The 21,900-nt window shown below is 36.6% G+C and overlaps 1 protein-coding gene across 1 annotated transcript in view; it reads right to left on the bottom strand.

The window, feature by feature from the left end:
• Window positions 1–667: 667 nt before the first annotated feature.
• The window catches only part of LOC587157 (ATP-citrate synthase), a 49,762-nt gene continuing 28,529 nt past the window's right edge, over window positions 668–21,900 (bottom strand). Inside the window, exons 13-28 of the mRNA XM_030985168.1 lie at window positions 20,239–20,373; window positions 19,660–19,766; window positions 19,073–19,241; window positions 18,316–18,420; window positions 16,576–16,772; window positions 16,033–16,114; window positions 15,552–15,662; window positions 14,691–14,818; window positions 13,843–13,936; window positions 12,956–13,110; window positions 11,620–11,770; window positions 10,492–10,635; window positions 8,098–8,211; window positions 5,285–5,367; window positions 1,647–1,723; window positions 668–1,089 (exon numbers count right to left, since the gene is read on the bottom strand). Coding sequence (XP_030841028.1) covers window positions 992–1,089; window positions 1,647–1,723; window positions 5,285–5,367; window positions 8,098–8,211; window positions 10,492–10,635; window positions 11,620–11,770; window positions 12,956–13,110; window positions 13,843–13,936; window positions 14,691–14,818; window positions 15,552–15,662; window positions 16,033–16,114; window positions 16,576–16,772; window positions 18,316–18,420; window positions 19,073–19,241; window positions 19,660–19,766; window positions 20,239–20,373 — 1,950 coding nt within the window. The 3' untranslated portion in view covers window positions 668–991. The remainder of the gene's footprint in view (window positions 1,090–1,646; window positions 1,724–5,284; window positions 5,368–8,097; window positions 8,212–10,491; window positions 10,636–11,619; window positions 11,771–12,955; window positions 13,111–13,842; window positions 13,937–14,690; window positions 14,819–15,551; window positions 15,663–16,032; window positions 16,115–16,575; window positions 16,773–18,315; window positions 18,421–19,072; window positions 19,242–19,659; window positions 19,767–20,238; window positions 20,374–21,900) is intronic.

Here is a 21,900-nt window from a genome sequence, read left to right as displayed (position 1 = left end):
CATAACGACAATTAATCTAATTAGGGCTCATTACATTAAAAGAAGGTTTGGGGATACTTTTCACTAGACCTAAAAAAAACATCACAATTTTGTTTCATAGAGCTTGAATTTTACTATAATACTTCAAACGAAGATTCAATATTTCTACATCATTAGTAATAAACACCACTGCCATTACTTGATAAAATAACTTTGGTTGAACAATATCGTATTCCTCATAACTTTCATACATTTCAATAGTACAATTTTTGTCAATTTATATCTGGCAAATGTACCGGGTACTAAAAAGATAAATTAGGTTTCACAAACATAACTTTAAAGGTAAAGATCAGTTCTGGTAATGCGATTGCAATGTGAAAGAAATGTTGTGGAATCGATCAGAAAAGGTTGATCATCTAGCATATAAGTATTGGTGTGTACTGCAAGGTTCTGGAATCATCAAAATTATAAGTAAATTGGCCCAGTCTTGGTAAATTTACAAAGCACTGTACACAGAAAGATGCATATGGGACTACGCGACACATGCACAATATCTATTAGGTCCAGATATATATGATAATTTACCAAACATATCAATTAGTAGGCGGTTTCCCGGCAAAATTTAAATCATTACGTGTTAGTCAAAATATATTCTTTCACATGATTGGTAATGAGAGCTTCCATTTCATTTTTTGTGATGGGGGCGTTTCCAAAACTGGTCTTTACCTTTAATACAAACATTGAAAGTGAATGATCAATCATACATCCTGTCCTCAAGTACAAATAGCTCAGTCATGTCTAAGACAGATTTTAGTCAACACCATTTTCCAGTAATAACTTATTACACAAAAATAAGATTGACTCCACTATCTGGTACATTCATACAAGACAAAACTATTTTGGAAGTTTGTAGGACCTACCATCGTGTGGATGCAACACTGAATAAAGGGACATACATGTAGCTTTGGTCTTAGACATTGGATGACATCGACTCAGTGGATCTCTCTCTCTCTCAGACAGTAGGGTGTGCCTCTGGGAGTACGTAAGAGATGTCGTCCCATGGGTGGCGGTAGAGACCTTGCTTCAGTCGCTTCTGATCCAGATAATGACCTGTTATAAAAACAAACAAACAGAATGAGCGAATGAAACACTAGTGAGACCCACATATGTACGATCATGTTTGTCAGATTACAGTGAATTGTCACTGTTTTAATCAAGTGTTAGGAGTCACCTGTGCCTGTGAGGGGGGGAGGGGGGGAGGGGGACAAACTTAAATCACTATTACCCTAGAAACTCTCCTTCCAGTATTAAAGAGTCTTTATTCTGTGTCCCCCAAACTATGACAAATCTTACGGGGAAAGATCATTTCCATATTTAACCAATGTTTTATAGAATAATTTGCCGGATTACCTAAGAAATATAGAAACAAACATAGAAAAGTTCAGAAGCATCATTGCAAAATCACAATTATGAACTTAGTGCATAATTCCCACTCCTTCTTGATCAGAGGGCCTGAAAATCACCTAGAATGACCTAGTTTGTACACAAAATAGCCTAAACTATGGCCTGAAAATAACTTGCCAGGGTCTGAATTGAAAATTGGCATCCCTGTGTAATATGTCAGTAGTATATTTCAATTAAATATGAATATGAATTGTATAACTCACCAATGAAGCCCATGCTACGCCCAAGGACAAAGAGACCATTCAGGACTCCTATCTCAACATATTCATTGGCTTCTTCACTGTAAAGAAACAAAACAAAGCATATCATGATAATAATATAATAATATTGGGTTCTTGTATAGCGCTCAAATCTGTCAGACTTGACACTCCTGATGCTCCTGATTATTACCCTGGCTTTAGCACGGCTGCCATACGGCACTCTAGCATTTCAAGGAATTAACTCCTGCCAGGCACCGATTAACATCACCTGGGTTGAGTGTGGCAAATGTAGATCAATGTCTTGCCAAAAAGACATTGGTGCCGCGGCGGGATTCGAACCGCGGACCTTGTGATCCACAGTCCGGTGACGTATCAATTCGACCAAGACACCTCTACATATGGGATATTGTGAACATTGATATAAGAGCTTCACTGTTTAGAGCATACCACATCCTACACATTCAAACTCACAATGCGTCCCATGCAACTGGGGAGTGTTTCCCAAAGACTAGGATCGGCTTTTATAAGTTGGACTTGAACTATGGCAGGGCCCACTGGTTTTCTCACCATTCCTGGCATTGGTCTCTCAAGGGACGTACAAATCGTGGTTACAAATCCACATTTGTTTTTTCAACATTGAACTATCAAAAAATGTAACTTCTCCAGATTTTTGATATCCCTTGAGAGAAACCAGTGGCATGAACGGCCTTCAATAGTTCAAGTCCAACTTAACCCTAATATGGCTGGGGGGGGGGGGGGGGGGCATCATGCCCCCCCCCCCCTCCACGATTTTTCTGATTGTTCAGGAACGCATATGGGTGGCACCCCGCCACTGGCTGACTTTTTTTTTTCTTTCGAGTCTTGCGCAAATTTTAAAAGAATTTTTTTTGAAAATCGGCCATATGATTACAAGGTCACGTGACCTTTTGTCTTTGCATGTCAGCCCGAAAATCGCTCATTTTCGTGATTTGTGTACAAAACCTATGGAAAAGTCATTTTTCTTAATAATAGATCAAACATGTGTTATTGGGTCTTGTTTAAAGTTTAGGTGGTTGTTTTGGGAGTCAAAATAGTTGAATTGTAGTTAAAATGAAATAAAACAACAAACACAATAAAATACATAAGTTAAAAAAACAATGAAATACATAAGAAATTATAAAAACAAGAGATAACATAATGAATAAGCTGGCTCTTCCAAAACTTTGTGTTGTATTATTGTTCCGAATGGTCTTAATGAATATATGTAGTGAAAAAGAATGCTTAAATATGAATAATATATGATTTATGGTTAAAAATATGATTTTTATGACCTTATTTGCATAAATTACCATAATTATGCAATGAGTGAATTTTTCACAAATTGAAATTATCATAGTATTCTATACACTTCACTTGACATGTGTGCAAATTTTCGTGGAGATCGGCCGCTTCACGGCCGAGATCTTATTGAGGGGGGGGGGGGCACAATACCCCCCCCCCCCCCCCCCCCCCCCGGCCGTACTAAGACCTCAAGTAGCCCGGCCTTTTTAGGGTTAATAGTCTTTGTGAAGCACTCCCCAGATATATCTTATTTTCACATATTTCATCCAAAAATGAAGAATCCCTCGATATGACCATTGAATTATGGTGCTTTCTTGTATCACTCCAATAGTCATATCCCCAGAGGTTTCGTTGAATGGAAGTGAATTGAATTTATTTGTTTTCCACATTTCCATAAAAAATTACAAAACAATATTACTCGATATACATAATAATTCTCCAACACATTAATGACATAATGAAAATTATGGAGAACAAAAATAAACGAAAATGAAAGCAGAAATACATAATAACATCAGACTACATACAAATTAATGTCAATATGGGGGATTATGAAAAGTGATTGTACAAATATAACTGCAAGTATTATAATGAAATGTGGATCTTAACTGGATGGCATTCAGCCAGTATCGCTGTTGACATGAACATGTTCAGTCTACCGCAAAAATAGCATTTCCTCCCTCAATCTATCTAAAGTGTGACATGCTTATTTAGTATCACTGTCCAGGATGTTTCTGTCAAGGATGTAACCGCAAGTATGACCCCAAACAAAGCAGCTCGTACTACCATGTACCATGTTTCATTATATATTGCATGTAAACTTGTACAACAGCAACTGAAACATATGATACCGATACAGTGTACATGTAGACAATACTTGACCCAGTATTAAAAGTGAAGGTAACTCACTCATAGCATCCCCTATTTCAATTATATACAAATAGTATTATATCCTGCATCAATGTATTGCTTTTTGATTGGTTGAGGCTTCTTCACATCACCAGCAATATTTCAACTATTTTAAGGTGGCTCTGACAAAAAAAGTATTTGAGAGTTGAAAAAAAAAATAATAATAATAATTTAATTATAATTTTTTTTTGGATACAGGATAAAAAAAAATATATACCCTGTCTTCTTTTCAGGTACATGTACTGGTTAAAACTACGGGCAAGAGGTGACTCATTGAAGTCACCTCTTGCGCATAGTTTTAACCAGTACCTCCAAAGACAGTGTATATTCATATACTATACACTATTCATACCCTCAGGGAACGACATTTCTACGAGTCATTAATCCTATGATGTAGATTGAATTTGTTGATGATTTATGAAGAAAATAAGCAATTTATGGTGATTTAATTTCTTATCGGCCAAAATAAATACATTATACCCTCAGGGAACGACATTTCTACGAGTCATTAATCCTATGATGTAGATTGAATTTGTTGATGATTTATAAAGGAAATAAGCAATTTATGGTAAATTAATTTCTTATCGGCCAAAATAAATACATTATAACGCTTGCCTAAAACAATCATCAGATCTACACTAATTACATACCGTCTTGATTTGTTAAATTATTTTTACATTCATCCATCTACCCATTCATTCATTCATTAAATCATTTATCTACTTGTTGTTGTTGTTGTTGTTGTTTTGTGTTTTTGGGAGGGGGGGGGGACCTCATGACAAAATATCAATTTTTAGGGATATTATGAATACCAATCAAAGAAAAATCAATTTATCATCACAAGTCTAGGCAATTTTGATTTCAATGTTGCCACTTTGCAGACTGCACAGTCACACTGCTGTCCCAATGTTATTAATTAACCATCTCTAAATTCCATTTTCCATTAGCACTCCAATCAGTCAACTCTTATTGGATTTAAATCTGCTGGTCCTTGAATATGGAATTCCCTCCCTTCTGATCTAATTTCCAGCACTAATTTTACTTTATTTAAAACCAAACTCAAAAGTTCAATAATAACTACCTACATGTGTGCCATATAAAAATGAAATTTCATTTTTCCTTTCTAAATGTTCTTATTTCACCTTTTCCTATTTCCCTTTACCAGTATGTTCAGTGCTTAATATTTTCATGTTTTTTTTTTTAACTAAGTTTGTTTTGAATCTCATGTTTATTTTATGTGTATTTCTTTATGTATTTCTTTATGTATTGGGGGCCCCACTAATCAAGCCTTGGCTTTTAGGGGCACCCTGACCATTTACACTGTATCAATAATTTTCATACATGCATGATTTGTATACTGATTTTGATTTTAAATGGTTAAATAAAACAAATTGAATTGAATTGAAACTTACGCTGTGAATGCTCCGCAGTTCCTGAAGAGATCCACCATAGCCACACCAATCACACCGTCCACATTCAGGATCAGGTTGGGTTTCTAGACAAACAAAGAAGAAATAGCAAAACAACTTCAGGGAATAGTATAAGAGTAATAAGAGCGCTTAATACAGTTGTTTCTAAGCGCACTATTGTCTGTCTACAAATTACCAACCAAAAATTATAATAAACACACAAATTATAAATCTGTTCTTTATTCAATAAATCATGCAATAATAATAATATCTTGTTTCAGTTGCTGTTATTGTTATTGGTAGTGGTTGTACTGCTGTTGCTTTTGCTGTTGTTGGTAGTGGTTGTTTAGGAGGTGGTGGATGTGAGGTGGGGAGGGGGAGGGGTCAATAAACATCTAGAATGACAATTTTTCTTTGAAGACTCTGTATTGAATAATTATGTAACTCCATTTTAGCTCATTACAATAATGTTTCATGTAGTAGTCCTATATTCGTTTCCATATTTCTTAACAAACTCTCTTTTTACTAAATCCTAATTTGGTATCTATTTCTCATTTTCACTTATTTTTGTCTTGGTTCAATAACAACGACCCCCTGGATAACCAACCCCAAACCTACTGCCAGGCAGATATCTGCTGAGAAACAACTACAATGTATCACTGGATATTTATCTACCCCCCCCCCCCCGGAACAAAATACATTACAATTATAAAATGCTCTTTCTTAAGATGGTTTGTCTATTTTACCTAAATTACATCACATCATTTTTCGTTGGATAGGACATAATTTCATTAATCCTATGTAGTGCACAGAATGGTACACAAATACAAGTATTTTTAGATGTAATAAATATAGACTGTACTACTACACTGGGGAAAACCCAATACAGGAAACAGTATTGTCATAGTTCTTAAAAATCACTACCATCTCAAACCCCTTAGAGATGTCTCTTAACAGAAAAAGAAGAAGAAAAAAAAACTGATACAAAGTGTAGATGTCAGAGTCTATATTTACAATGTGAAGAACAATGAAATAATGGAAACTTGCTATTAAGGAAAACACCTAAGTATTCATGAAAGCGTACGTGACAAACCACTCGCTATTAATTGTTTTTTTATAAGCCTCCATCAAGGGCATTTACTTTCACCATAGGCATAGTAAGGGTCCAGCAACTGAAGGGGTACTGGTATGGTGGAGAGGGGGAGAGGGGCGGGGGGCAATGGACTGACTAGGAGGATGACATTAAGGGTGAGGGGGAGGGTGTGAGAGGGGACGCATCATCTTCTTTTGATTTCACATTGCCTCCCCCTACCCCCTTCCTTGCCTTCCACTCCCCTTTCGCTCCTTTTTGATCTTTCGATGGGGAGGGGGAGGCATGCTCTCTTTTCACATTGCCTCCCCCCTCCCTCCCTTTCCTCTTCTCCCCACCCCCCCCCTTCTCTTCTTTTTGATCTTTCAATGAGGAGGGGGAGGCATGCTCTCTTTTCACATTGCCTTCCCCCTCCCCCTTTCTCTCCTTTTTGATCTTTCGATGGGGAGGGGGAGGCATGCTCTCTTTTCACATTGCCTCCCCCCTCCCTCCCTTTCCTCTTCTCCCCCCCCCCCCTTTTCTCTTCTTTTTGATCTTTCAATGAGGAGGGGGAAGCGTGCTCTTCTGGAAATCCATCCCACAGGTTAACTCAGGTATGAATCGAGAGCTACATAACTACCACTTAAAGAGAAGGTCGAGTTCTTGGAAGAGGTGAAAAATAATTTGTGAGCGTTATCCTTGTATTATGCAAGTGTGGAAGAACATCAGAGAAAAAAGTTCCCTGAAAAGCATGGCTCCTCAAATGCCTTAATATTCTAAATATGGCATGTTACATCATAAAAATCGGGACAGATTTTTATGCCACATGTATGTGTAGTCCCATACACATCTTTCTATGTACAGTGCTTGTTACTTGACCAAGACTGGACCAGATTTCTTATCATTTTGATGATTCCAGAACCATGCAGTACACAATACTTATATGCTAGGTGATCAACCTTTTCTGATCGATTCCACCACGTTTTTTTCACAATGCCATCGCATGACCAGAACTCAATTTTATCTTTAACACTTAAGATCTCTCTCTCTACTGTCAGGTTAACTAAACATGGTTAATCACTTAATAATAGCTCCTTGGAATTCATCTGAAAAAGATATTCCAACTAGAATCAAGCTACAATGAAATGAGCAAGAATTATTCCGGATGAGGCCGGAAATTGCTTCTTGCTCAAGTATTACTTGTTTGTTTATTAGGTTTGCTTTTTTTTTCATTTTGAAATAGTCTAATTCAGAACAACTTAAACACAATGCAATATGATACAAATATATGCTATTTTTTCCATCATCATCATCATTTTTTAAATTCCACTTTCACACTACGATGACACTACCACCCTCCACTTTACCTTGTCTCAGGTATCCTCCTCATTTAGATAACCTAATTACTTTCTTTCTTCACAATATCTTCCTGTGAAATCCTTGATCCTCCTTTCCCTCTTATATCATCCACTTCCAGGTCCCACGCTCTTTTCAGAATTCAATCAGCTCCCTTTCTCATCATATGACCCATCCATCTAAATCCAGTTCTCTTTACCACTTCACCCACAGTTTCTTCCAGACTCAACCTTTTCATGAGCTCACTTGAATCCTTTCTATCGGACAGTTTCATACCACACATCTCCTGTATCACAACTCTTTCTGTCCGTCTCAAGATACCTTCTTCTACTGTCTTCACATTCCAACTTTCTACACAATATATTGATTGATTGATTGCCAATTTGCTAACCTTAGCTGTAGTGATCTTCTCCACCTCCAGAGCGTAGTTAAGAAGCGGACAGACTGGGAAGTTCTTCGTTACGTAGTCCCTCAATATCTCTACCCTCTGGTCAGGGTTGTTCAGCTGGAGGAAGAAGAAAAGGACAGACAAAAAAAAATAGTTATATAAGGTCTATAAAAAAAGATTAATTGCCTTTTGCGACCGACCCAAAAATCTTGAAATCTACGGTCGGCTTTTAGAAAAAAGATTTATTAAAGCATTCAAAACTATAAAATATCAGCCCAAAGAGGGAATAAAAGAAAAAAAGAAAAGATTTCTGACCGACCGACCCATCTTTTGGCACCTAAAGGGCAATACAACATCTTTTATTTTAGGCCTAAGGGGCCTGGCCGTAATACTCCTAGGGAGCGGGGCATGTGCACTAGCATATGTGGAGTTGAAATTGAATCCAACGACCGCAATGATAATAAGAACAATGTAAAGCGCTTAGAAATGTATTTTTAAGTGCTATACAAATGTGAATATCATTATTAATTTACAATCTTTTGTTTTACATCATGATCACGATGAAAAATGTAGCATGACAGTCTGTTATTGTATTAAAGCTAAAATTGAGCTCTGGTATGGGCAATCGTATTTTGAGAGAAAATTGCTATGATTTATTCTGGATTGTTTATCCTGCAGTAAATTATTTGTTTGAACCAGTGATATAAAAACAAACGCACAAAAGCTTACTTGGCATCATCTTCAATAAAAACCACAACTCGCATTTGAACATAGTGACCTGTGTTAAGTACATGGTGTCAGGCCTACTTAACCGGATTTCCGTATCTTTATATGCTCATTACTCAGCCACAATACATTTTCTACCAAAATCATTTGGCACATGTCACTTATTTGTAAGTGTAAGTTTCATTGGATTTTGTGAGAAATTATTTTCTATATTTACCAGAACTCAAGTTTATCTTTAAGACATTGTATTCAACTTTTGTCTTTAACAATGGCAATTCATGCCATACACCATAAAAAATTCCCACTAATTGTTACTTTGAGTGGTTAAGGGTCGTTTCAAGTGTAATGAAGCCTACTGCACTTCACATTTATATAGGTTATATTACATATCATATAACACACAGATAAGTGAGAATGCCTAGGACCTTTGTTACGTGGAGTTATTTCTAATCCAGCATGCCAATTATTTAAAGCCCCTGTAAAGTTTGGTTTTCTGTGTCCAACAAAAAAAAAAAATTATGAATTCTTTTATCAATATTTGTCTTCAAACATATTTTTTTTTTGGGGGGGGGAATTTTTGCAGAAGCATGTCTTAAATGACATCCTCTTTCACATTATGATACAATCTAAGTGAAATTTTGCAAATCTTTGGTGAATTTGGGGCTCCCAGAACTTCATTTCATTTCATTTTTATTTTTTCATTTCCAACAAAATACAATACATAATAACTAATACAATGTAAATTGTATACAAAAAATAGTTACATTTGTAATAAACAAATCTTAATAATAATTCAACATTTTAGTAAGACAAAAAATGAATTTTAAAATTTAACTGCATTTATATTTTGAGGAAATGGAGAGGTCCAATGAAAAGCAAAGCTTGTAAATTGTGGACCCCTCAGATAATAATGAGTGTGAACAAAATATTGAATACATAATTAATGAAAGAAGAATAGTGGCCAACAGAGATCATTTATTAAAACACGTAATGACTGTAAACAAGAAGACCTAACAAACTACATGACGAAGAATGAACAGAAAAAAGAAGGGAAAAAAAGGGGAAAAAATGTGGGCTGCGTTTGGAGGGAAGGAGAGGAGCACTATAGAGGGGCTTTAGGACCCTTTCATGACAATCATTCCACATGTTGTGGGTTGGTTCTATAACTATTGATTCAGAACCCTCACATAATATACCAGATGCCTGAGTAGAAAAGGCAAAAGTTTCAGCACACACTGTATCCATCTTTTGTTTCATGACTATATCGAGTTTGGTGGCAGGAATTGTAAAAAGGAGAATGTTCTTTAAAATTGTTAAATTGGCAGGTCCTTGTTTTCAATCAAAATTGGTAATTTTTTCATCTATTCAACGACACACTCACCCATATATTCTTTTTAGACATGTTACATTTTATTTTCACGATGTAGCTGCAGTCAAAGATTTTTTTGGCAAACTTAAAGAACAAGTCGTAAGATGATTTTTATGCCCTCCTTTTATGTGTGCATATGACAATGAATAAATTTAATTCAATTCAATTCATTATGTGATCAATGTGGCCTTTAAAAAAAATCATGAAAGGGCTAAAACACACACACATAAATACACTGTGGTTTACTGTAGCATACATGTATTTGAGCGAGGCTATAAGGGTAAAGGAAGCAGCTCACTCACCGATTTGACCCGATGTCCGATTCCCATGATGAGTTTATGGTCGGTACGCATCTTGTTGACGAACTCCATTGGAATGAGATTGGTATCGTATGCCTCACTGAACTGCTTGGCTGCAGCATCCAATGCACCTCCAAAACGATCTCCCTACAATCAATCAAAAAACAGATATTTGATAAAGCGGCTTTTCCTTGCGGTTACAAAGCGCTGCACACACCGCTCCATAATGTTTGGGCCACTTATAAACAAAAGTTAGTCACTTCTCAGAGATCAGTATATGTACATTGTAGGCTGGTGATAAAGTCATTTCTAGCAAAATAGATGTGACTTTAGTAATTTCTTGAAGTGGTCAACAGATGAAGCCACACACCGCTCCACAATGTTTGGGCCACTTATAAACAAAAGTTAGTCACTTCTCAGAGATCAGTTAAGTATATGTACGCTGGTAATAAAATCATTTTTAGCAGAATAGATGTGGCTTTAGTAATTTCTTGAAGTGGTCAACAGATGAGGCCATCTGCACAGCTGGTTCCACAAATAACAATTCATTATTGCAGGGATGAGACAGAGAAACTCCCAACAAGGAGGAAAATTAAATGGGGGTCCGGGGGCAACACCCCTGGTGGGGGTTACGAGGGCAGCCCCTTTTCCACAGAAAACTTAAGAATATATTTACGTAAAAGGAAACGTTTTCCTTGCATTAAAATTCTTAATTTGAGAAATATTTGATACCCCATCGTGCTTAAAGGGACTCTATAACATTGTTCAGATGAGAGAAAAATGCTGCTAAGGTAGTGAGGTCACTGCTAGCTGTACAATTAATGATAATCAAAAGGGTTTTTCTTCTTTTTTCCCCGTATTGAAATAGGCGGAGGAATCTCATCCCTGTCAATTCGGGAGACATACTCTCAATCACAATAGGCGTCATTGCTATTGTTATTGAACCTTAATACTTCGGACCACTTTTCATCTACCAGATAGTTCTATCAAGTCCATACAATCGATTAAAAAAAAAAAGTCTTTAAACTTGAACTGTCAAGGAAGTGGGAGAATGCTGAGAGAACAAAATTTGATCTAATACAAATATCTACAGATTTCTTGGCAATTCTCTTCAGTGTATAAATCACTTACGATTGTAAGAAGACCCGATGTGAGTGATGAGACGAGGTCCTTGCCTGCCCTAGCAGTGACGATGGTATTATGAGCTCCTGATACAGCAGGACCATGATCAGCTGTGACAATCAAACACATCTCAATGAACTTGGTTGCATAGGGTGGTAATCTGGTAAAGGAAGAAAAAAATCTCTCTCAATTAAAAAAAACATAGCAAATCACCAACCTAAGCAGAAAACACACAGCGCAAATTAAGCGTACCTTGCCTTGCAGACGTCTAATATTCATATATTCATATTCACATTCATATTTATTTCATTTCCAACAGAAAGGTAAACAAAGATATTACATTTTTTTTCATACATAATTCATTTTTTCAGGAAACTATACAAATAAACAATTCACATAATAAAATTATTACAAGAACTTCATAATTTCTGAGGAAATGGGGGGGGGGGGGGGATCCACTAAAAAGCAGTGCTTGTAGTTTGTGGATCCCCAAGAAAAAAAATAAAAATATAAATGTTTCAAATTTTGCCTACAAAGACTTAGAAAACACAAGACAACATACATATTGGACCTCTGGACTCCGTCATATTTTTTTTTTGCACTAATTTTAGACCATGGGTTATGTAATTGAAGATTTAAACCTTGGGTTGAATTTAAACCTCCTTTGTGAATTCGGGTCAAAGAGTTTACATTTAGAATTCCTTGATAATAGAGATCGTCTTGGCAATGCAATGGGGCTTTAACTAGAATGATCATCTCTGAATTCAGAACCATCAAACAATTCACATGTTATTATAAACTGTGTATAGAAATACAGCATGAAGATAATAATGTTTTTATTTTATCAATAAAGCGCTTAATATACAGTGCATCGACGATGTCTCTAAGTGCTTTCGGATATATTATTACCCTGGTCATCTCCACTCCCTGGGGAATATTCCAGCCAGGCACCATTTTACAGACACTCACAATGCTGAGCATGTTACATTAACATTTAGCACCTGGGTGGAGGGTGGCAAATGTACAAATAAAACACATCAGTGAGGGCATTAGTAAGAATTACCCACACGAGGTACCTTTAAAGGTACCAAGTGTCGGTAATTTTACTAATGCCCGAACAAAATGATGTGTATTATTTGTTTTATAAGATTATGTTTCATTTGTTTTATAAAATAATGTTTTCTAACATGATTTTGGGTCATTACCCAAATTACGCGCGATTACGCGTTAGGCAAAATAAATGCCTGGTCACATGTACGCTTTCAACCAATCATTTGATTAGGATCCACGTCATCATCTAAAAACGACCGACGTACAACGATCACTCTCTGTATATCACACTCACCTTCTCTGGAACCATAGAAGTGAAAGCACACCACCCATACCAATGTTTTGCTCAAAGATCTCGGTGATAGGCATCCCAGCGTAGATCAGCTCTGTTCCTCTCTCGTCTACAATGCTAGTCATGAAGGACGCAGGTTTACGGATCAAACCAAGCTCCTGAAGATCAAAAATAAAATATGAAATAAAAAATATGAAGATGTCAAGGGGAGTGTTTCACAAAGACTACATGTATGATCGACTTTAAGTAGGACTTAACTATGGCAGGCTGTTCACGCCACTGTTTGCTCTCATTATTCCTGGCATTGGTCTCTCCAGGGGCGTAAACTTAAGTTTACAATGTATGTCGTTACTTAAGTCCAACTTAAAGTAGAGCTTAGTCTTTATGAAACACCCCCTAGGTAATAGATGCTCATCATTACTAACATATATATATATATATATGATTATAACATATGGGTATTGGAATGAATGGGTGAATGTGGGTGTATGTTTTGACTTTATTGCTATTGCCTGTTCATTAATTTCATTCAAATTTCATTCACATTCAATTATTTCTTTATATTTGTACAGGGCACCACCTCAGAAGCTATGTAATCTAAGGGGTTCCTTCAAAAGAATATTTTGCATGTATTCATTATGTTACTACCTGTATTATGTTTTGAAGCCTATCTGCACTAGTTTTAGCGAGGAGGGATTAGAGTTCCCTGCATGGTCATTGACAGGTGGTTATCTCATCAAATCAGCTCTTAGTTAATATAAGAAAAAGATGACGGGGGACCAATGGGTACCGCTTAGGCATTGTTTGCTTTATAGAGGGCGCAAATAGCTACAAGTAGTGCAGTCCTGCTTTAATGGAAAAATAAATTGGAATTAAAAAGATGTACTTACCCTAGCCCAGTTGTAATCCATAGGGACGGTTGGTGGTGGTTGTTCCTCCTTAGGTGTGATAACACCTTGAGATACAAGACCTTGGAAGATCTCCCTGCATTGGTCATATGGAAGAACAAAAGGAGGCTTAATGATACACTCAAACCTGTCTATACCGACCACACAAGGGAAACACAAATAGTGGCCGTTGTAGACAGGTTTGCGGTCATTGTGTGGGCATTTTTGGTGGCCAGCGGAATAGAACAGGTTCTTAACTACATGAAATTTCACGGGGGATTTTAAGTGGTCGTTACAGACAGGTGGTCGTTAACACAGGTTTGACTGTATAACATTATAAAAATGATGATAGCTAAATCAATCAAACAAGACCCTCGTAGTTGTCCCTGCGGTGGTGATAAGGAAATAATAAAGCATGCATAATGATACACCAGGACCACTGAAAATACTGAAAAGAATAGACACACTGTCTTCTGACACTGGCATTTACCAATGCATTCAAATGATTTTCTTCTGACAAGGTAGTTATTAAACTCTCAAGGAAAACACTTAATAGACATTTATGAATACAATACTTGGTGTTTGACTGCTTTCCTCTAGAAGATGCCAAGAAGGTATTTAAACTGGAGTTGTGCCAGTGGAAGGGTTACTATCTTTAATAATATAACAATATTACTATAATTTATTATCATAATTATCTTTACGGGATGTTTTGTACAGTACATTGTTCCTGCTCTACCCACAGGGCAGCAAACCAATAAGCTCTTCTTCTCTATTTCTCTTCATCTTCTGCATCATATTTATTACATTTTCTCCTTGATTGTAACATTTTATACAAATACTGTCCTTACGCAATCTTATCTCCTAGGTCATCAAAGCTGCCTGGTACATACGCTCCAGCGACCCTGAGAGCTTGGTTCTTAGCGCTGGACGTCTCCCTCTCACCATTAGCACAGGCTCCTGCATGGCCAAACTGAACCTGTATCGGATTCAAAACAAATAGAAAGAAACTTGCTTTAGTCATTATCTAGAAAAAAAGACTACCTGTTACTGTATTTCATATGATTGTATAATACATCTTGACATATATATTCAATAAGCCATAAGTTGAAGCACCCGATTATGAATGCAAGAGTCTAATCTGTATGCATTACATATGATTATTCTGCCGGCATTGTGCTATTTCAAACAACCTCCTTCAATACGATCATATCATATTTCACCAATAATACAAACTTAAAGCTAATCTTGAGCTCTAGTAAGGGAATCGTAGGTCAAGAGAATATGGCTATGATTCATTCTGAATCGTTTATCCTGCATTAGATTGATTGAAACTTGCTGGTAATCATCTTCAATAAAAACCACAACTCTCATTTGCACATAGTGACCTGTGTTAAGCACATGGTGTCGGGCTTCTTACCTTGATTTCCTTATCTTTCTATGCTCATTACCCAGCCCCTTATCCATTTTTTACCAGAATTGTTCGGCACATGACATGTCATTAGTTCGTAATCTTGAACATTCAATGTAAATTTTGTTGGATTCTGTGAGAATTAATTTTCTATCATTACAAGAACTCAAGCTTATCTTTAACAACTTCTTGTTAGGATCTATTAAACTGTCTTTCATAAAAGTTCTGAACATCACAATTCAAGTGAACATGCACACAGAGTGGATTCACCATTGTAATAATCTCAAAATGAGCCACTTACCTCTGAAGTGAACATGGTTGAGCATGTACCGATACACCATGCCACCATGGGCTTTGTGATGCGTCCTGACTCAATAGCTGAACATACTTCATACTCCTCAGTACCACCAACCTAGAGAGTATAAAGAAATACATGAATAATCTAACATGGTGTATTGACATGGGAAGGAATGTATTATAATATTGGAGAGTTTTAGAACAAATTAAAATTTTTCTTTTTGAATATATATAAAAATATTCCACCCTGGGAGAATAACATTTTTCAGATATTTGACAATTTGGGGGAAACTTGCACAAAATCAACTTTGTTAAAACCCCTCCTGATTTAATTTTTCATATTTTTAATTGTGCATAAGGGCCTTGCATCAAGGTCAAAACCTACCCTTCTGTTTATTCCTATTTAAAAAAAAAATCTTTCCAGTTCAGAACATAAACACGAAGTAAATTTATTTCACAGGAATAAATTCTAGAAGGTAACTTACCTCTCCCAGCATGACCAGCATCTTAACCTCTGGATCGTCATGGTAACGGAGGATGTGATCAAGGAAGGTTGTTCCTGGGTATCTGGAGTACACAAGTTAATGGGGAAAGTCAAATATTGGTCTCTTAAAGGAAATAAAGTCATAATCAAGTAATAGATTCTAACATGAGGAAAGCAAGTTGACCAACTCATTCATAAAGTCATTTCAATAAAAAATATTTTTCATGGCATTTTTGAATACCTACTGTAACACGTATCTCTTATTTCTATACTTTTTGAATAATGTTTGACAAATTGTTTTTAATTATTGTTTCTCTACACACCAAAATTAATTTGATGTGTTTTTCAAAAGGAATTGCATAAATTACAAAGTGTAATTAACATAGATTAACAATGTGTTGAGGTTGTGATTTTCATTCTTTAACAAAAGGTAAAGATAAGTGGATTTGTTTAAAACCTGATTTATATAATTTGTGAGTTGCATTCAACAGCAAATAAAATATCATACTGCGTAGAAGATCAATATATTGAGATGTTTCCATACCTGTCTCCTCCTATGGCGACACCTTCATAGACACCATCAGCATTCCTGGAGATGATGTTGTTGAGCTCATTGGACATTCCTCCTGATCTAGAGACGTAGGACACACTGCCTGGACGGTAGAGCTTGGAAGAGAGGATGTTATCCAACATTCCACCGGTGTTACCGATCTTGAAGCAACCAGGCTTGATACCTCCAACCTAGGATAGTAGAAAGACGTATCAACATGTTAATACAAATAGACTGAAGATAGGACCCAAAGACACAGAGACGAGGTACAACTATTAGATGAAAGCAACACTGCCTGGACGGTAGAGCTTGGAGGAGAGGATGTTATCTAACATTCCACCGGTATTAATGATCTTGAAGCAACCAGGCTTGATACCTCCGACCTACGATAGACAAAGATTTATCATTATGTTAAACCTGATAGATCAAAGATGGGACCTAAAGACCTAAAGACACAAGGTACACTTATTAGAAAGAAGTAAGCTTAGACACACTGCCTGGACGGTAGAGCTTGGAGGAGAGGATGTTATCCAACATTCCACCGGTGTTACCGATCTTGAAGCAACCAGGCTTGATACCTCCGACCTAGGATAGTAGAAAGACGTATCAACATGTTAGTACAAATAGACTGAAGATAGGACCCAAAGACACAGAGACGAGGTACAACTATTAGATGAAAGCAACACTGCCTGGACGGTAGAGCTTGGAGGAGAGGATGTTATCTAACATTCCACCGGTGTTAAAGATCTTGAAGCAACCAGGCTTGATACCTCCGACCTACGATAGACAAAGATTTATCATTATGTTAAACCTGATAGATCAAAGATGGGACCTAAAGACCTAAAGACACAAGGTACACTTATTAGAAAGAAGTAAGCTTGGACACAATGCCTGGACGGTAGAGCTTGGAGGAGAGGATGTTATCCAACATTCCACCGGTGTTACCGATCTTGAAGCAACCAGGCTTGATACCTCCGACCTAGGATAGTAGAAAGACGTATCAACATGTTAGTACAAATAGACTGAAGATAGGACCCAAAGACACAGAGACGAGGTACAACTATTAGATGAAAGCAACACCGCCTGGACGGTAAAGGTTGGGTGAGAGAACGTTATCCAACATTCCACAGGTGTTACCGAAATAGAAGCAACCGGGGTTGATACCACCAACATACGATAATCACAAAACAGTAATGCATATAAGCTTGTAGACAAAAGATAAGAAAGTAAGATATAAAGTTATTTAAACCTTTCGGTAGACATTATCTCACATCAGGTCATATACTTTCTGGTATATTTGATAATCAACATACTGTTCCTCTTTCAAGACTGAGTTGATATCTCTCCAAACCATGGCAACATTCCCCATCCTTCTTGGGGGTGATTGCACTAAATTAAAGAGGACTCCCTAGTATCTGTCATTCTGTTTGTTCATATATTTTGATTATTTAGACACTTTAAAATGGTTTATGAAATATGTTATCATATTATATCTATTTTACTGTGACTATTAAGACACTTTAAAATGATTTATGAAAATAATGTTCATAATATATTTATTCTTGGGAACCTACAAAAACAAGACATGCTTTCCGGTAGGTTCCCGTTTCATTTCATAATTTTGAAGTTAATTTGTCAACTATGTTCTTTATTGTGCAACAATTGAAATGAAATGGAATAAATTTGAATCCATCAATCAATCAATCTGAATAAGAGAGAAGGTGTTGATCTTACCGTTGCAGGTCCGATGATAGTGACGCTCTTCTTGTTGGCCATGTCTATGAGGATACGAGTCTTGTTCTCAGGGATACCCTCAGCAATGATAGCGATGGTTTTAATCTATACATGATGGGATAAAAAGACACATTACTTGTCACCAACTGTGCATCACATAGTCTGCGGTACGAGTCTAACTACTGTTACTATTACTATTACTACTACTACTACTGCTAGTTTCTGCGCTCTATAAATGTACTATTATTATTATTACTACTTCTACTACTACTACTACTTCTACTGCTTCTAATACTGCTCTTGCTACTGCTACTACTACAACCACTTCTACTTCTATGTAGATACTTGACAGGATCCATAAGTCAGGATATAAAGGTTACTGGGGGTACAGGTGGACCACTACATCGGGGTTCCCTCCTACTCTTATACAAATAGTGTAATGGGTTCTTAGCGTGCAAGGGTGGTGACTCTCCTGTGAACAGGGCCTCTATTTAACGTCCTATCCTAGGGACCGAGTGTTTTCCAATTACCACAGTCTACGTCTATGGGCTTCAGTCATCCGCCTGAGTGGGATTCGAACCCGAGATCTTTGGTTCGACAGGCAAACGCTTTACCGACTGAGCCAACTCGCTTCCTCCACCACTACACACTACCACTATTACTCCTACTACCACATCTACAACTACCACTAGGATACCCCCAAAATATGAGTGTAGCAGTAAAGAGAGTAAGAACAAAAAAGAGAGAAGAGACTGACCTGAGGATATGTCAAGACCTCTACAGTGCTATCGTAAGCTGATCTGAGAGAAGCAAAGTTGATGACGACATCTACATCAGGGTGTGTCTTCATAGCTTTAGCCATGGACTTGTAGACTGGGATCAAGATCTCTTTGTGACCCCAGTAAAACTTCTGCTTGTGGTCACCACTAAAGAACAAAAAAAGAAAAAAGAAATGATAACAGGCAACGAGTGTCAGGCATTCTGTAAAGCAATTCTTCAAAAGAAATCAATGGTTAAATGTTTAAATATGCAAAGACCATTAAACATATTATAATCATTATAAAATAATTATTTGGCATGACCTGTGCCTGGGAGGGGGAAAAAGAACTTAATCATTGTGACCATATGGTTTCTCCTCCTGGTATGACTGATTAGGGGTGTGCAGGTGTACCACTACACCAGGGTTTACCCCCCCCCCCCCCTCACCCAACTCTATAATCATTGACCTATTTAACACCTAACACCCGACACCTAAAATCATATGAATGTTATACAGTAGGCTTGTGACAGAGGGGGGGGGGGGGGGGGGGGGAGATGTATATCTACATCACCATGCAAGCTCACCTGAATGGATAGATCATACCAACAACGGAGGGTTCATCTCGTCTGCAGGAGTGATCAAAGTCCAACATACCCTGAACAGCTCTAGGCTGCATTCCAAAGATGAACGACTAAAGGGATAAAAAGATAGGAATATTAATATTAATGATCAATTACAAGAATTGGATAAAAGAAGTGCCTGTTTGTGAATGCTACTACTACCACAACCATAGCTAATAAAAGCATGCAAGAATTCAAAGAACTTCAGAGTGAATGTAGCCTTTGATGAAGATTGGCAAATGATAATACCCCAGCACAGTAGGATTATTCCTTTATATGCACTGTGCACTCTTTAGCCAACTTTATCTTTATCATAACGTGTTATGCGCTATACCAAGACGGATTATTATAAACAAAAATATATGTGTGCAACAAAGATCTCACACATACTCACTTATATGTGTGTCATAAGATAAAGAAAGTGAAGCGAAATATGCTTATTATTGTGCCCCAGCAGCTATTTTTACTAACCACAGCATATAAGACATGGCTGAAGAAAAGACCATTTGTCAACAGTTCTCTCTGTAGGAAGAGAGTTCTTACCTTGGTGGTGTTAGTGAAAAGTGTCCTGAAGCCAGACGCAGCTCCCGCTCCACTTACTCCTGCGAGGGGTCTAGTGACCTTGACACCATCAGTATCAGAGGCAGACTTCTCTTTACGAGCAACTACTGGTGATGCCTACAAGACAGAAAGACAATATGACACCAATCAGTCATTATACAGTGAAACCTGTCTGTAAAGACCACCCAAGGGAGACAAGAAAAGTGGTCTTTAGAGGCAGGTGCTCTTTGTAGATAGGTGCCTGCTGTACATGTTCAATGAGAAACCATTTTCAAAGGAAAACAAAAAGTGGCCTTTGGAGACCGGTGGTCACTAAAGCAGGTTTGACTGAATAATGATAATAAATGTTGTCTTGTTTAGCAAATTTAGCCTCATCAGTAATCAGTACTGTTTCTCCCTGAGGGCCGTAGAAATTTCCTTTTGCGGACTTCCAGTTCAATATTAATGTGACAAACTTTCCTTGTCTTTTTTCATCATTAATCTTTATACTACATGTAGTTGAAACCATAACAAAGTATAGAATTATATCTGTACAGAATTTTGAACTTTCTGAAACATTAACAGGAAAATTTCAAAAATTGCTTGTTTATGTATTTTAAAGGATATACATTTTGGTTGCTACAAACACATCATAGAAAGATCTATTTCCAACATTAACTAAATTCATGACAATTTTGAAGGAAACAACAATATAATATGATCAACTATGATTAACAGTTCACATAGCATACTGGTTACCATACTAATTAAAATGATTTTGCGAAATATTGCACATAATTCACATCATAAAAACAATCAAGCAAAGTTAAATATGCAAACAGATGCTAATTGTTTTTATATATATATATATATATATATATATATATATATATATATATATATGTATGTATGTATGTATGTATCATGCGAATAGTAATAGAAAAAAGAACAAAGATCAAAATGTTAGAGTAAAATAAATCAAGCAAATGGCAAGTAAATAATGCAAAAAGGCAAGAGTAAATAGTATTGGAACACGAAAAGTGTTAAATACAAAATACACAAAAAGGTGAGTTAAAAGTTAAACGGGCATAAACAAAGTGACAGAAAGACAATTATGTTATAGAAAAGCATACTACATATCTTACAGAGATATGAACAATCATCAAATTCCAGAGAATTTGAAACAAATAATATATCTATTTTTTTCTTTAAAAAAAAAAAATGCATGTAGAATTCACACAAAAGCCTACTTTAGTACTTTTCCTTACAAGCAACCAGTTTAAAATAATGAAACTCTCTTATAAGCAGGCATTAAACTTATGCATCTTGTTACAGTATGTCTCAAGCACATTTAACACAATATGCTGGAAGTTGCACAAACGTTCATCCACTGATAATAGAAGAAAAATTAAAAAAAATAAAAAGAACAGAACATTTCTACAAAAAACAAAGTAATACAGAGATTGTACAAATTCAATTACAGGTACACAGCAATGGTTTGAATGAAATTAATTCTTATGAGAAATAGTACTGAAAACAAAGAGCAAATAAACAATTCTGAAACTACCGATAAATAAATTGAGGCAAAGAGCAAAGCTAGGAGAGAGAGAGAGAGAGAGAGAGAGAGAGAGAGAGAGAGAGAGAGAGAGAGTGTGACACAGGCCG

The sequence above is a fragment of the Strongylocentrotus purpuratus genome, unplaced genomic scaffold (assembly GCF_000002235.5).
Source record: "Strongylocentrotus purpuratus isolate Spur 01 unplaced genomic scaffold, Spur_5.0 spur5_contig_835, whole genome shotgun sequence".
Taxonomy (NCBI): Eukaryota; Metazoa; Echinodermata; class Echinoidea; order Camarodonta; family Strongylocentrotidae; genus Strongylocentrotus; species Strongylocentrotus purpuratus.
The sequence above is the reverse complement of the archived record's forward strand: the minus strand, read 5'-3'. Positions and strand labels throughout refer to the sequence as shown.